Here is a 14,162-nt window from a genome sequence, read left to right on the forward strand (position 1 = left end):
GCTCTCCCAGAACTCCCTCTAGATGATTATGGAGGGAGCCACAGCCCGCAGGGAGGTTCTCGTCTCTTCCAAGGAGCGGAAGAGACCAACACAGCCTGGGTGCACATTGCACCGTGGGGCTCAAGAAGGGATGTTGTCGGGAGGACCAGCCTGCAGTGACACAAACCTTTCAATGATCTCAGTAGATCACAAAACGTTACTGCAAAGCCTCACTTAACCTCATCCGGCTGTGCCTCTCATCACATCCCCATCACTCTGCCTTCCCCACCCTACTCCTGAACATCCTTACTCTCACCAACTTACCCTGCACCTCCACCCATCTCTCTCTATATTATCACATCCCCATCACTCTGCCTTCCCCACCCTACTCCTGAACATCCTTACTCTCACCAACTTACCCTGCACCTCCACCCATCTCTCTCTATATTATCACATCCCCATCACTCTGCCTTCCCCACCCTACTCCTGAACATCCTTACTCTCACCAACTTACCCTGCACCTCCACCCATCTCTCTCTATATTATCACATCCCCATCACTCTGCCTTCCCCACCCTACTCCTGAACATCCTTACTCTCACCAACTTACCCTGCACCTCCACCCATCTCTCTCTATATTATCACATCCCCATCACTCTGCCTTCCCCACCCTACTCCTGAACATCCTTACTCTCACCAACTTACCCTGCACCTCCACCCATCTCTCTCGATATTATCACATCCCCATCACTCTGCCTTCCCCACCCTACTCCTGAACATCCTTACTCTCACCAACTTACCCTGCACCTCCACCCATCTCTCTCTATATTATCACATCCCCATCACTCTGCCTTCCCCACCCTACTCCTGAACATCCTTACTCTCACCAACTTACCCTGCACCTCCACCCATCTCTCTCTATATCACATCCCCATCACTCTGCCTTCCCCACCCTACTCCTGAACATCCTTACTCTCACCAACTTACCCTGCACCTCCACCCATCTCTCTCTGTATTATCACATCCCCATCACTCTGCCTTCCCCACCCTACTCCTGAACATCCTTACTCTCACCAACTTACCCTGCACCTCCACCCATCTCTCTCTATATTATCACATCCCCATCACTCTGCCTTCCCCACCCTACTCCTGAACATCCTTACTCTCACCAACTTACCCTGCACCTCCACCCATCTCTCTCTATATTATCACATCCCCATCACTCTGCCTTCCCCACCCTACTCCTGAACATCCTTACTCTCACCAACTTACCCTGCACCTCCACCCATCTCTCTCTATATTATCACATCCCCATCACTCTGCCTTCCCCACCCTACTCCTGAACATCCTTACTCTCACCAACTTACCCTGCACCTCCACCCATCTCTCTCTATATTATCACATCCCCATCACTCTGCCTTCCCCACCCTACTCCTGAACATCCTTACTCTCACCAACTTACCCTGCACCTCCACACATCTCTCTCTATATTATCACATCCCCATCACTCTGCCTTCCCCACCCTACTCCTGAACATCCTTACTCTCACCAACTTACCCTGCACCTCCACCCATCTCTCTCTATATTATCACATCCCCATCACTCTGCCTTCCCCACCCTACTCCTGAACATCCTTACTCTCACCAACTTACGCTGCACCTCCACCCATCTCTCTCTATATTATCACATCCCCATCACTCTGCCTTCCCCACCCTACTCCTGAACATCCTTACTCTCACCAACTTACCCTGCACCTCCACCCATCTCTCTCTATATTATCACATCCCCATCACTCTGCCTTCCCCACCCTACTCCTGAACATCCTTACTCTCACCAACTTACCCTGCACCTCCACCCATCTCTCTCTATATTATCCCATCCCCATCACTCTGCCTTCCCCCACCCTACTCCTGAACATCCTTACTCTCACCAACTTACCCTGCACCTCCACCCATCTCTCTCTATATTATCACATCCCCATCACTCTGCCTTCCCCACCCTACTCCTGAACATCCTTACTCTCACCAACTTACCCTGCACCTCCACCCATCTCTCTCTATATTATCACATCCCCATCACTCTGCCTTCCCCACCCTACTCCTGAACATCCTTACTCTCACCAACTTACCCTGCACCTCCACCCATCTCTCTCTATATTATCACATCCCCATCACTCTGCCTTCCCCACCCTACTCCTGAACATCCTTACTCTCACCAACTTACCCTGCACCTCCACCCATCTCTCTCTATATTATCACATCCCCATCACTCTGCCTTCCCCACCCTACTCCTGAACATCCTTACTCTCACCAACTTACCCAGCACCTCCACCCATCTCTCTCTATATTATCACATCCCCATCACTCTGCCTTCCCCACCCTACTCCTGAACATCCTTACTCTCACCAACTTACCCTGCACCTCCACCCATCTCTCTCTATATTATCACATCCCCATCACTCTGCCTTCCCCACCCTACTCCTGAACATCCTTACTCTCACCAACTTACCCTGCACCTCCACCCATCTCTCTCTATATTATCACATCCCCATCACTCTGCCTTCCCCACCCTACTCCTGAACATCCTTACTCTCACCAACTTACCCTGCACCTCCACCCATCTCTCTCTATATTATCACATCCCCATCTCACGAGCCACCCCTCACACTCACCCTAGTCCAATCATACCAACTAACAACACACAAGGATAGGCAATTGTGTGTTTTAGCCAATGTTCATGTGAAGTTTCTGTTAATGTGGTGTCAAACATTGAAATCTTTATTTTCAACACTTTCCGTTCTTCGACAGATTTGTGTACATGTTTGGAAGTGGCTTAGTGAGTTGCAGTGAATGGTGAGACATAACGGAACTCCTCGCAATGTTGATGTGTGTGACAGGAATGGTTTGGGCATTGCAGGGATGCTTTGTGTTGTTGGTGTGGGCTGGTGTTAACCTGGCGCATCATGTGTCATCCAGGGCATGCAGTACCAAGTGAAGAAATTCTGGCCATGGTGAGGCCATCTCTGGTGACCCGGTCAGCAATGTGGCCGGGTGTTGATGCCCTCTGTGCTGTGCAGCATCAGGAGTCGTGGAGAAGGTTGGTGTTGTTGTTGGTGCTGCTGGTGTGCCTGGTGCTGCTGGTGTTGGGGCTGATCGTGGTGTGACTCTGAGGCCCAAGGTGAGACAGTATAAACCAGACCCATGCTGGTGTAATAGATGGCAGGTGAACTTGAGATATCAGAAGCTATCTGTTAACGGTGAGAGAGGCTGTTCCAATGAGGTGACACTGGATAGAGAGTTTGCTCCAAACACTTGCAACCTGCATAAAGCTCAATCTGTCTTCCAAATGCAGTAAGCAACAGCTTCTGAGCTTGGAAAGTGAACAGCTGTGAGATGGGAGCTTTTATAGCACATTTCCAGCTGTCAAGTAATGAAATGATTCCATGGCCTTTCAAATCCCGCCCTGGTTACCTGACATGATCCCCGAGCAGCGTGGACCACAGGAACATAGGGTCTGATGAAAGGGAGGAACTGAAAGAAATCAGTATTTGTAGGGAAATGGTGTTAGGGAAATTGATGGGATTGAAGGCCGATAAATCCCCAGGGCCTGATAATCTACATCCTAGGGTACTTAAGGAAGTGGCCCTAGAAATAGTAGATGCATTGCTGATCATCTGCCAACATTTGATGGAATCTGGAACAGTACCCATGGATTGGAGGGTAGCTAATGTTACCCCACTGTTCAAAAAAGGTGGTAGAGAGAAAACAGGGAATTACATCGGTGAGCCTGACATCGGTAGTGAGGAAAATGCTAGAGTCCATTATAAAAGATGCAATAGCAGAGCACTTGGAAAACAGTGACAGGATCGGACAAAGTCAACATGGATTTACAAAAGGTAAATCGTGCTTGAATAATCTACTGGAATTTTTTGAGGATGTAACTAGTAAAATAGATAAGGGAGAACCAGTGGATGTGGTGTATTTGGACTTTCAGAAAGCTTTCGATAAGGTCCCACATGAGAGATTAGCGTGCAAAGTTAAGGCACATGGGATTGGGGGCAAGGTGTTGACTTGGATAGAGAACTGGTTGGCAGATAGAAAGCAAAAAGAGTTGGAATAAACGGGTCTTTTTCTGAGAGGCAGGCAGTGACTAGTGGGGTACCGCAGGGATCGGTCCTTGGACCCCAGCTATTCACAATATATATTAATGATCTAGACAAGGGAACGAGATGTAATATCTCCAAATTTGCAGATGACACAAAGCTGGGTGGGCGTGTGTGTTGTGAGGAGGATGCCGAGAAACTACAGGATGATTTGGACAGGTTGGGTGATTGTATTGCATCTGCCATGCTTCTGCCCAATGTGGATAAATGTGAGGTTATCCACTTTGGTGTCAAAAACAGGAAGGCAGATTATTATCTGAATGGCAATAGATTGGGAGAAGGGGAAGTGCAATGAGACCTGGGTGTCCTTGTGCACCAGTCGCTGAAGGTAAGCATGCAGGTACAGCAGGCGGTTAAGAAGGCAAATGGTATGTTGGCCTTCATAGTGAGAGGGTTTGAGTACAGGAACAAGGATGTCTTGCTGCAGTTGTGCAGGGCCTTGGTGAGACCACATCTTGAGTATTGTGTGCAGTTTTGGTCACCTCATCTGAGGAAGGATATTCTTGCCATGGAAGGAGTTCAGCGAAGATTCACCAGACTGATACCTGGGATGGCAGGAATGACGTATGAAGAGAGATTGGGCTGATTGGGCTTGTACTCGCTGGAGTTTAGAAGAATGAGAGGGGATCTCATTGAAATTTATAAAATTCTAACAGGACTAGACAGACTAGATGCAGGAAGGATGTTCCCGATGGCGGGGGAGTCCATAACCAGGGGTCACAGTCTAAGGATAAGGGTTAGACCTTTTAGGACAGAAATGAGGAGGAATTTCTTCACCCAGAGAGTGGTGAACCTGTGGAATTCTCTACCACAGAAGGCAGCAGAGGCCAATTCATTAAATATATTCAAGAAGGAGTTGGATATATTTCTTAAGGCTAAAGGGATCAAGGGGTATGGGGAGAAAGCAGGGACAGGGTACTGAGTTTGGATGATCAGCCATGATCGCATTGAATGGCGGAGCAGGCTCGAGGGGCCGATTGGCCGACTCCTGCTCCTATCTTCTATGTTTCTATGTAAACTCTGAAGGCGAGCTGAAAATAGTTGTTACTGTAATCCTCTGTTAACAAGGTTATAATGACCTGAATTGCCTCCCCCGCCGCTACGTGTGGGGTCTGCTCTGCTCTGACAGACCCGACGTTTGGGAAAGGCACGTGGTGGCGGGTTGACATCGGGGTCCCGAACCACTGGGGAAAAATCCATTTTCCCACCCGACCCGCCACTGATCGCGCCCGCTGACCCCTGCGAAATTCCCCCCTCACTGGGAATGTATCTCACTCTGTCCAACTGCCCATATATTCAGGGACTGTCCGTTAATGTATTTATTAAATAAAGTGCTGTCTGTGTGGAGCCTTTAAATGTCCCTCAGTCCGGTCTCATTCCCTGATGATCAGAATTACCCTCCTGGAGCTCAGTGACCGGCCTCGTCATGTTTGGAGAAACTTGTCTCAGTTCTGCTGCTCCTTAAATCCCGGATTTTATGGGAATCGGTCGATTTTTTCAGAATTAAATGATAAAGCGGTGATTCCCTGTGCTTTATACTCTGTACATTATATTAATCTGTATATCATCTCGGGGTGAGTTATATTGTGAAACGCTCACTGCTGCTGTAAAATCCGCCCCCCAGGATTTTATATAACAAGGAGAATTAATTCTGAAATAAAAACAGGAAATGCTGGAAATACCCAGCAGGTCAGGCAGCATCTACAGAGAGAGAAACAGAGTTAATGCTTCAGGACAAGGACCCCTCGTCAGAACTGGAACAAGTTACAGATGTAACAGATGTTTAAGCAAGTGTCGGGGCCGGGAAAGGTGGGGGGAGCGGAGGACAGAACAAAAGGGAAGGTCTGTGATAGGGTGGAAGACAGGAGAGATTAAATGTGGAGGCTGGTGGGGTGAAAGGTGAAGACAAGGGGAACCTATCGTGGTTCTGGGAGGGAGGGGCAGGGGTGAGAGCAGAAGTGTGGGAAACAGAACAGACACGGTCAAGAGCCGCGTCAACCACGGTAGAGGGGAATCCTCGGTTGAGGGAAAAGGAAGACATGTCGGAAGCACTGGATGGAACGTGGCATCATCAGAAAAACTGGGAGAATGGGCCAGCGTCCTTACAGGAAGTGAGGTGGGAGGAAGTGTATTCCAGGTAGCTGTGGGAGTCAGGGGGCTTATAGTGAATGTTTGTCAATAGCAGCAATAGAGTTTATTCTGTCCCGTTACAAGTTTTAAATGTCCCTGTGCTCCTAGTTTATAGGGGAGGGGAGTCTCTCACTTTATTCCCATTAAACTGGCTCTACATTTATTTCAGGGTAACTGGCCCGGCAGTTTTTGGGGAATTTTCGGAAGTTCCCTCCCCGAGCGGGGCCTCACACACAGGGGGTGGATTATGGGGAATTCCTGGGTTCACTGCCCCCGGTTTACCCAGGAGCCGCCCGCTGTGTGCGAGGCCCCACCGCTGGCCGGTGTGTGTCTGTACTCCGGTTAGATTGGAACCTTTTCACCGGCAGGTTTAAGATCCTGAATATCAATCTTTACTCAATGTTCAGGACTGTGAATAATTGTAAACATTTACAGCTGAAAGAATTCCCGATTCCCCAATATTCCCAATCCAGGAAACTACCCCCTCGACAGGACACACTCTGCACGGTATTGGAGTAAATATCGAACTGTTAGTGATTTAAACTCGGGTTTCTCTCCTGTTTCTAGTTGAAATGGTGGATGTGGAAAATATTTTACATTAATTTTATCTTTACTGCCAGATTCTATTTTATGTTTATCTTCCGCTATCCAGTCTTATTAAATGTGACTTATTGTAATTATCAGACTCTCAGTGACCTGTATCTGCTGATCCGATAAAGACTGTAAAATCCCTACTTGTTCACAAGGATCCATTTTAGATTCTCCAGTCCTGAGGGAATTACTGACCGATCCTCTTATTATTGGTCATATTTGTGTTGAATCCGCTTCTCCCTGGTTTAACTGAACTGTTTGTTTCCCTACATTACGGAGCAACAACACAATCCGTGACTGTTCTACAATTCACCCAACAGTTAGAGACAAATAAACAGTTACCTCAACACCCGGCATTTGTGCAGTACGGGTCCCAGCCGCTGGAGTCCTTCACACTGAATGGAGCAGTCTCCTAGATCGAGGCTTTTTATTGTATCACAGAGTCCAATGATGTGAAACAGGACCGCACAGTCAATCGGGGTCAATGTCAATCTATTAAATGTAAGTGTTTCCACAGATCCCACTGTTTGCCGAGCCAGTACTTTATTCTGAGACTCAAACAGGTAGTGGAATGTGTTCAGGAGGTCCCTTTGACCAGTTTCACTCCCTGTGTCTCCAATCTGTCCTTCAATCTTCTCCTTCACCCAGTCAATCACTCGGCAGGTGGTTTGATGAAGAAATCGACCCAGAAACTCCTCCAGGGGCCGAGCTGCCTGTGGGGAGGAGAGACCAGCAACAAAACGGAGAAATATCTCAAATCGCCCATCTTCCTTGCTGTGGGCTTCTCTGAGGAGTTTCAGGATGTCCCCAGGATCTGGAGTCAGGAATTGTGCGAGTGCGGCTACAAACTCTTGGATGGTGAGGTGCGGGAATGTGTACACCACGCTCTGGACAGAATCATCTCTCTCCAAAAGTTCCATCATGAACCCAGACAGGAACTGGGAAGGTTGTAGATTGTACTTGACCAAATCTCCATTTCCAAACACAATCTTCTTCTCGGAGACTCCTGTGAAGGCCATCTCACCAAGCTTCAGTAACACATCACGGGGGCTTTCAATCTCTCGGCCATGGTTTTTCAGAATGTTGTAAATATAGTAGGAATATAGTTGGGTGATGGTCTTGGGAACTCGCTGATTCCTGTCTCTTTGTGTAAAGAAGGGGCCCAGTGACAGACCGAGGATCAAGCAGTAGGAAGGGTTGTAGCACATGGTGTACAGGATCTCGTTCTCCTCCACGTGTTTGAAAACAGCTGCTGCCACCGTCTGATCTTCAAAAAACTTGTTGAAATATTCCTTCCGTTCTTCACCAACAAATCCCAGGATTTCAACCCAGACACTGATCTCAGCCTTTTCCAATAAATGTAATGCAGTGGGGCGGCTGGTCACTAGCACTGAACATCCTGGGAGCAGCTTGTGCTGTATTAAACTGTACACAATGTCAGACACTCTACATCGGTATTCGGGATCCGTGCACCTGTGCTGAGGTTCAGTATTTCTCAGATTGTCAGCAAAATCGATCCTGTCCTTGAATTCATCCAAACCATCGAATATAAACAGCAATCCCTTTGGGTTCTTCCAGAGCTCCCTAAGAATATTCCCAAAGTAAGGATACTGATCCAGTATCAGATTCCTCAGGTTTATTCTACAGTTAATAGCGTTCAAATCCCGGAATTTAAAACTGAAAACAAATTGAAAGTTTGGGTATATTTTCCCAGTGGCCCAGTCATGAACAATCTTTTGTATCATTGTTGTTTTTCCAATCCCCGGGACTCCGCTCACTGCTCCTGAACTCCCCCACACTTCACTCACTGCTCCTGAACTCCCAGATTCGGATTTTCTCCGTGAAAAACTGCTGTGGAACAATTGATCAGTTCGGATTTTTTCCAGCTCTCCCCGGAGATGTTCCTCTCTCCACTCTTCATGGTCACGGCCTCTTGCCAGCAGTTCATGTTCTACAAGTGTCCGATCTCGAACAGTAGAAATGACCGTTAGTTCAGCATATCGATCAACCAGCTGGAAAATCTTAACCTTCTCCTTTATTAGGATAGTGTTCACTCTCAGTGTTTCAGTTTGTTCCCGGAGTGTTTCCTTGTGTTTCTGTTGAAGATCTTTAAAGAGAACAGACAGAAAGTGGTTCTCAGTATTTGCACTGACATAAAAACAACCTCTCAATGCCATTTCACTATTCAGTAAAATAACGCAAGATTAAACTGGCAATTTCGATAGAGGTGTGTGTAGAAATTAAAACTCAGTTAGTAGCTGAGAACTGCTTCAAATCCTCACGTGATTCTAATATTTACTGGGAAATAGGGCAGAGGATATCAGTGGGATATGGACAGAGTGCGAATGGTCAAATGTACCAGTGCTTATGTATCAGACCTTGGGCAGGTTATCTGTGGCATTGTGTGAATTGGGACTGGGACAGACTGTGAATGGACGGATGTCCCACTGTTACTGTATCAGACCGTGGGCAGGTTATCTGGGGCTATGTGTGAATTGGGAGTGGGACAGACTGTGAATGGTCAAGTGTCCCACTGTTACTGTATCAGACCTTGGGCAGGTTATCTGGGGCATTGTGTGAATTGGGAGTGGGACAGACTGTGAATGGTCAAGTGTCCCACTGTTACTGTATCAGACCTTGGGCAGGTTATCTGGGGCATTGTGTGAATTGGGAGTGGGACAGACTGTGAATGGTCAAGTGTCCCACTGTTATTGTATCAGACCTTGGGCAGGTTATCTGGGGCATTGTGTGAATTGGGAGTGGGACAGACTGTGAATGGTCAAGTGTCCCCCTGTTATTGTATCAGACCTTGGGCAGGTTATCTGGGGCATTGTGTGAATTGGGAGTGGGACAGACTGTGAATGGTCAAGTGTCCCACTGTTACTGTATCAGACCTTGGGCAGGTTATCTGGGGCAGTGTGAATTGGGAGTGGGACACACTGTGAATGGTCAAGTGTCCCACTGTTACTGTATCAGACCTTGGGCAGGTTATCTGGTGCATTGTGTGAATTGGGAGTGGGACACACTGTGAATGGTCAAGTGTCCCACTGTTACTGTATCAGACCTTGGGCAGGTTATCTGGGGCAGTGTGAATTGGGAGTGGGACACCCTGTGAATGGTCAAGTGTCCCACTGTTACTGTATCAGACCTTGGGCAGGTTATCTGGGGCATTGTGTGAATTGGGAGTGGGACAGACTGTGAATGGTCAAGTGTCCCACTGTTATTGTATCAGACCTTGGGCAGGTTATCTGGGGCATTGTATGAATTGGGAGTGGGACAGACTGAATGGTCAAGTGTCCCACTGTTACTGTATCAGACCTTGGGCAGTTTATCTGGTGCATTGTGTGAATTGGGAGTGGGACAGACTGTGAATGGTCAAGTGTCCCACTGTTACTGTATCAGACCTTGGGCAGGTTATCTGGGGCATTGTGTGAATTGGGAGTGGGACAGACTGTGAATGGTCAAGTGTCCCACTGTTATTGTATCAGACCTTGGGCAGTTTATCTGGGGCATTGTGTGAATTGGGAGTGGGACAGACTGTGAATGGTCAAGTGTCCCATTGTTACTGTATCAGACCTTGGGCAGGTTATCTGGGGCATTGTGTGAATTGGGAGTGGGACAGATTGTGAATGGTCAAGTGTCCCACTGTTACTGTATCAGACCTTGGGCAGGTTATCTGGTGCATTGTGTGAATTGGGAGTGGGACAGACTGTGAATGGTCAAGTGTCCCACTGTTACTGTATCAGACCTTGGGCAGGTTATCTGGGGCATTGTGTGAATTGGGACTGGGACAGACTGTGAATGGACGGATTTCCCATTGTTAGTGTATCAGGCCGTGGGCAGCTTATCTGGGGCAGTGTGTGAATTGGGAGTGGGACAGACTGTGAATGGTCAAGTGTCCCACTGTTATTGTATCAGACCTTGGGCAGGTTATCTGGGGCATTGTGTGAATTGGGAGTGGGACAGACTGTGAATGGTCAAGTGTCCCACTGTTATTGTATCAGACCTTGGGCAGGTTATCTGGGGCATTGTGTGAATTGGGAGTGGGACAGACTGTGAATGGTCAAGTGTCCCACTGTTATTGTATCAGACCTTGGGCAGGTTATCTGGGGCATTGTGTGAATTGGGAGTGGGACAGACTGTGAATGGTCAAGTGTCCCACTGTTACTGTATCAGACCTTGGGCAGGTTATCTGGGGCACTGTGTGAATTGGGAGTGGGACAGACTGTGAATGGTCAAGTGTCCCACTGTTACTGTATCAGACCTTGGGCAGGTTATCTGGGGCATTGTATGAATTGGGAGTGGGACAGACTGTGAATGGTCAAGTGTCCCACAGTTACTGTATCAGACCTTGGGCAGGTTATCTGGGGCATTGTGTGAATTGGGAGTGGGACAGACTGTGAATGGACGGATGTTCTACTCTTACTGTATCAGACCTTGGGCAGATTATCTGGGGCAGTGTGTGAATTGGGAGTGGGACAGACTGTGAATGGTCAAGTGTCCCACTGTTACTGTATCAGACCTTGGGCAGGTTATCTGGGGCATTGTGTGAATTGGGAGTGGGACAGACTGTGAATGGTCAAGTGTCCCACTGTTATTGTATCAGACCTTGGGCAGGTTATCTGGGGTAGTGTGTGAATTGGGAGTGGGACAGACTGTGAATGGTCAAGTGTCCCACTGTTACTGTATCAGACCTTGGGCAGGTTATCTGGGGCATTGTGTGAATTGGGAGTGGGACAGACTGTGAATGGTCAAGTGTCCCACTGTTATTGTATCAGACCTTGGGCAGGTTATCTGGGGCATTGTGTGAATTGGGAGTGGGACAGACTGTGAATGGTCAAGTGTCCCACTGTTACTGTATCAGACCTTGGGCAGGTTATCTGGGGCATTGTGTGAATTGGGAGTGGGACAGACTGTGAATGGTCAAGTGTCCCACTGTTACTGTATCAGACCTTGGGCAGGTTATCTGGGGCATTGTGTGAATTGGGAGTGGGACAGACTGTGAATGGTCAAGTGTCCCACTGTTACTGTATCAGACCTTGGGCAGGTTATCTGGGGCATTGTGTGAATTGGGAGTGAGACAGACTGTGAACGGACAGATGTTCCACTCGGCGTTCTATTTAACCATTAACTGAGCTTCCGACCCCATATCCTCCCCATCACAAAGTTTGCCTACTTCCACCTCTGCCATATCCTCAGTCTCCACCCATTCCTCAGCTCAGCTGCTGCTGTAACCCTCATCCGTACTCCTCGTTACTTCCGGACTCGACTATTCCAATGGTCTCCTGGCTGACCTCCCACCTTATACCCTCCATAAACAAGCTCATTTAACACTCTGCTGCCCATATCCGAATTCGCATTAATCCGGTTTACCCATTACCCATGGGCTAAATTGGCTCCCGGTCAGGCAACATCTGGACATAAACATTCTCATTCTTATTTTCGAATTGCTCCATGTCCTAGCCCCCTCGTTATCTCTGTAACCTCCTGCAGCCACACAATCCTCCGAGCTAACTGTGCTCCTCCAATTCACGCCCCTTGCACATACCAGGTTTACATGGTTCCATCATTGGCGAATGTGCTTCAGCTGCCAGGACGCTGAGTGCAGGAATTAGCACCCTTATCCTTTCCCTCCCTTAACAAAAGGTTCACTGAGAATGTCTCAGGGTTTGGGCAGCTTATCCAGTGTATTGTGTGCACTGAGAGAGGGACAGACTGTGAATAGACAGGAGGTAGATTGCTATTGTTTCATGAATTGTGCAGGTTATCTGGGGTATTGTGTGCACTGAGGGACAGACTGTGAATAGACAGGAGGTAGATTGCTATTGTTTCATGTATTGTGCAGGTTATCTGGGGTATTGTGTGCACTGAGAGAGGGATAGACTGTGAATAGACAGGAGGTAGACTGCTATTGTTTCATGAATTGTGCAGGTTATCTGGGGTACTGTGTGCACTGAGAGGGACAGACTGTGAATAGACAGGAGGTAGATTGCTATTGTTTCATGAATTGTGCAGCTTATCTGGGGTATTGTGTGCACTGAGAGGGAGAGACTGTGAATAGACAGGAGGTAGATTGCTATTGTTTCATGTATTGTGCAGGTTATCTGGGGTATTGTGTGCACTGAGAGAGGGACAGACTGTGAATAGACAGGAGGTAGATTGCTATTGTTTCATGAATTGTGCAGCTTATCTGGGGTATTGTGTGTACTGAGAGAGGGATAGACTGTGAATAGACAGGAGGTAGATTGCTATTGTTTCATGAATTGTGCAGGTTATCTGGGGTATTGTGTGCACTGAGAGGGACAGACTGTGAATAGACAGGAGGTAGATTGCTATTGTTTCATGTATTGTGCAGGTTATCCGATGTATTGTGTGCACTGAGAGAGGGACAGACTGTGAATAGACAGGAGGTAGATTGCTATTGTTTCATGAATTGTGCAGGTTATCAGGGGTATTGTGTGCACTGAGAGGGACAGACTGTGATTAGACAGGAGGTAGATTGTTATTGTTTCATGTATTGTGCAGGTTATCTGTGGTATTGTGTGCACTGAGAGAGGGACAGACTGTGAATAGACAGGAGGTAGATTGCTATTGTTTCATGTATTGTGCAGGTTATCTGGGGTATTGTGTGCACTGAGAGAGGGACAGACTGTGAATAGGCAGGAGGTAGATTGCTATTGTTTCATGAATTGTGCAGGTTATCTGGGGTATTGTGTGCACAGAGAGGAACAGACTGTGAATAGACAGGAGGTAGATTGCTATTGTTTCATGAATTGTGCAGGTTATCTGGGGTATTGTGTGCACTGAGAGAGACAGACTGAATAGACAGGAGGTAGATTGCTATTGTTTCATGAATTGTGCAGGTTATCTGGGGTATTGTGTGCACTGAGAGAGGGATAGACTGTGAATAGACAGGAGGTAGATTGCTATTGTTTCATGAATTGTGCAGGTTATCTGGGGTATTGTGTGCACTGAGAGAGGGTCAGGCTGTGAATAGACAGGAGGTAGATTGCTATTGTTTCATGTATTGTGCAGGTTATCTGGGGTATTGTGTGCACTGAGAGAGGGACAGACTGTGAATAGACAGGAGGTAGATTGCTATTGTTTCATGAATTGTGCAGGATATCTGGGGTATTGTGTGCACTGAGAGGGACAGACTGAATAGACAGGAGGTAGATTGCTATTGTTTCATGTGTTGTGCAGGTTATCTGGGGTATTGTGTGCACTGAGAGGGACAGACTGTGAATAGACAGGAGGTAGATTGCTATTGTTTCATGAATTGTGCAGGTTATCTGGGGTAT

The 14,162-nt window shown here is 47.6% G+C and overlaps 1 protein-coding gene across 2 annotated transcripts in view; it reads right to left on the bottom strand.

The window, feature by feature from the left end:
* Positions 1 to 14,162, bottom strand: part of LOC147096561 (NACHT, LRR and PYD domains-containing protein 3-like) — a 254,802-nt gene that overhangs the window by 5,335 nt on the left and 235,305 nt on the right. For both annotated transcript variants that reach the window (XM_085975366.1, XM_085975367.1), the window contains one exon: positions 7,204 to 8,968. In XM_085975366.1, the coding sequence (XP_085831492.1) occupies positions 7,204 to 8,968 (1,765 nt within the window). The remainder of the gene's footprint in view (positions 1 to 7,203; positions 8,969 to 14,162) is intronic.

The sequence above is a fragment of the Somniosus microcephalus genome, unplaced genomic scaffold (genome assembly GCF_052327205.1).
Source record: "Somniosus microcephalus isolate GS21.2 unplaced genomic scaffold, FLI_Smic_1.0 unresolved_chr1, whole genome shotgun sequence".
NCBI classification, from domain to species: domain Eukaryota; kingdom Metazoa; phylum Chordata; class Chondrichthyes; order Squaliformes; family Somniosidae; genus Somniosus; species Somniosus microcephalus.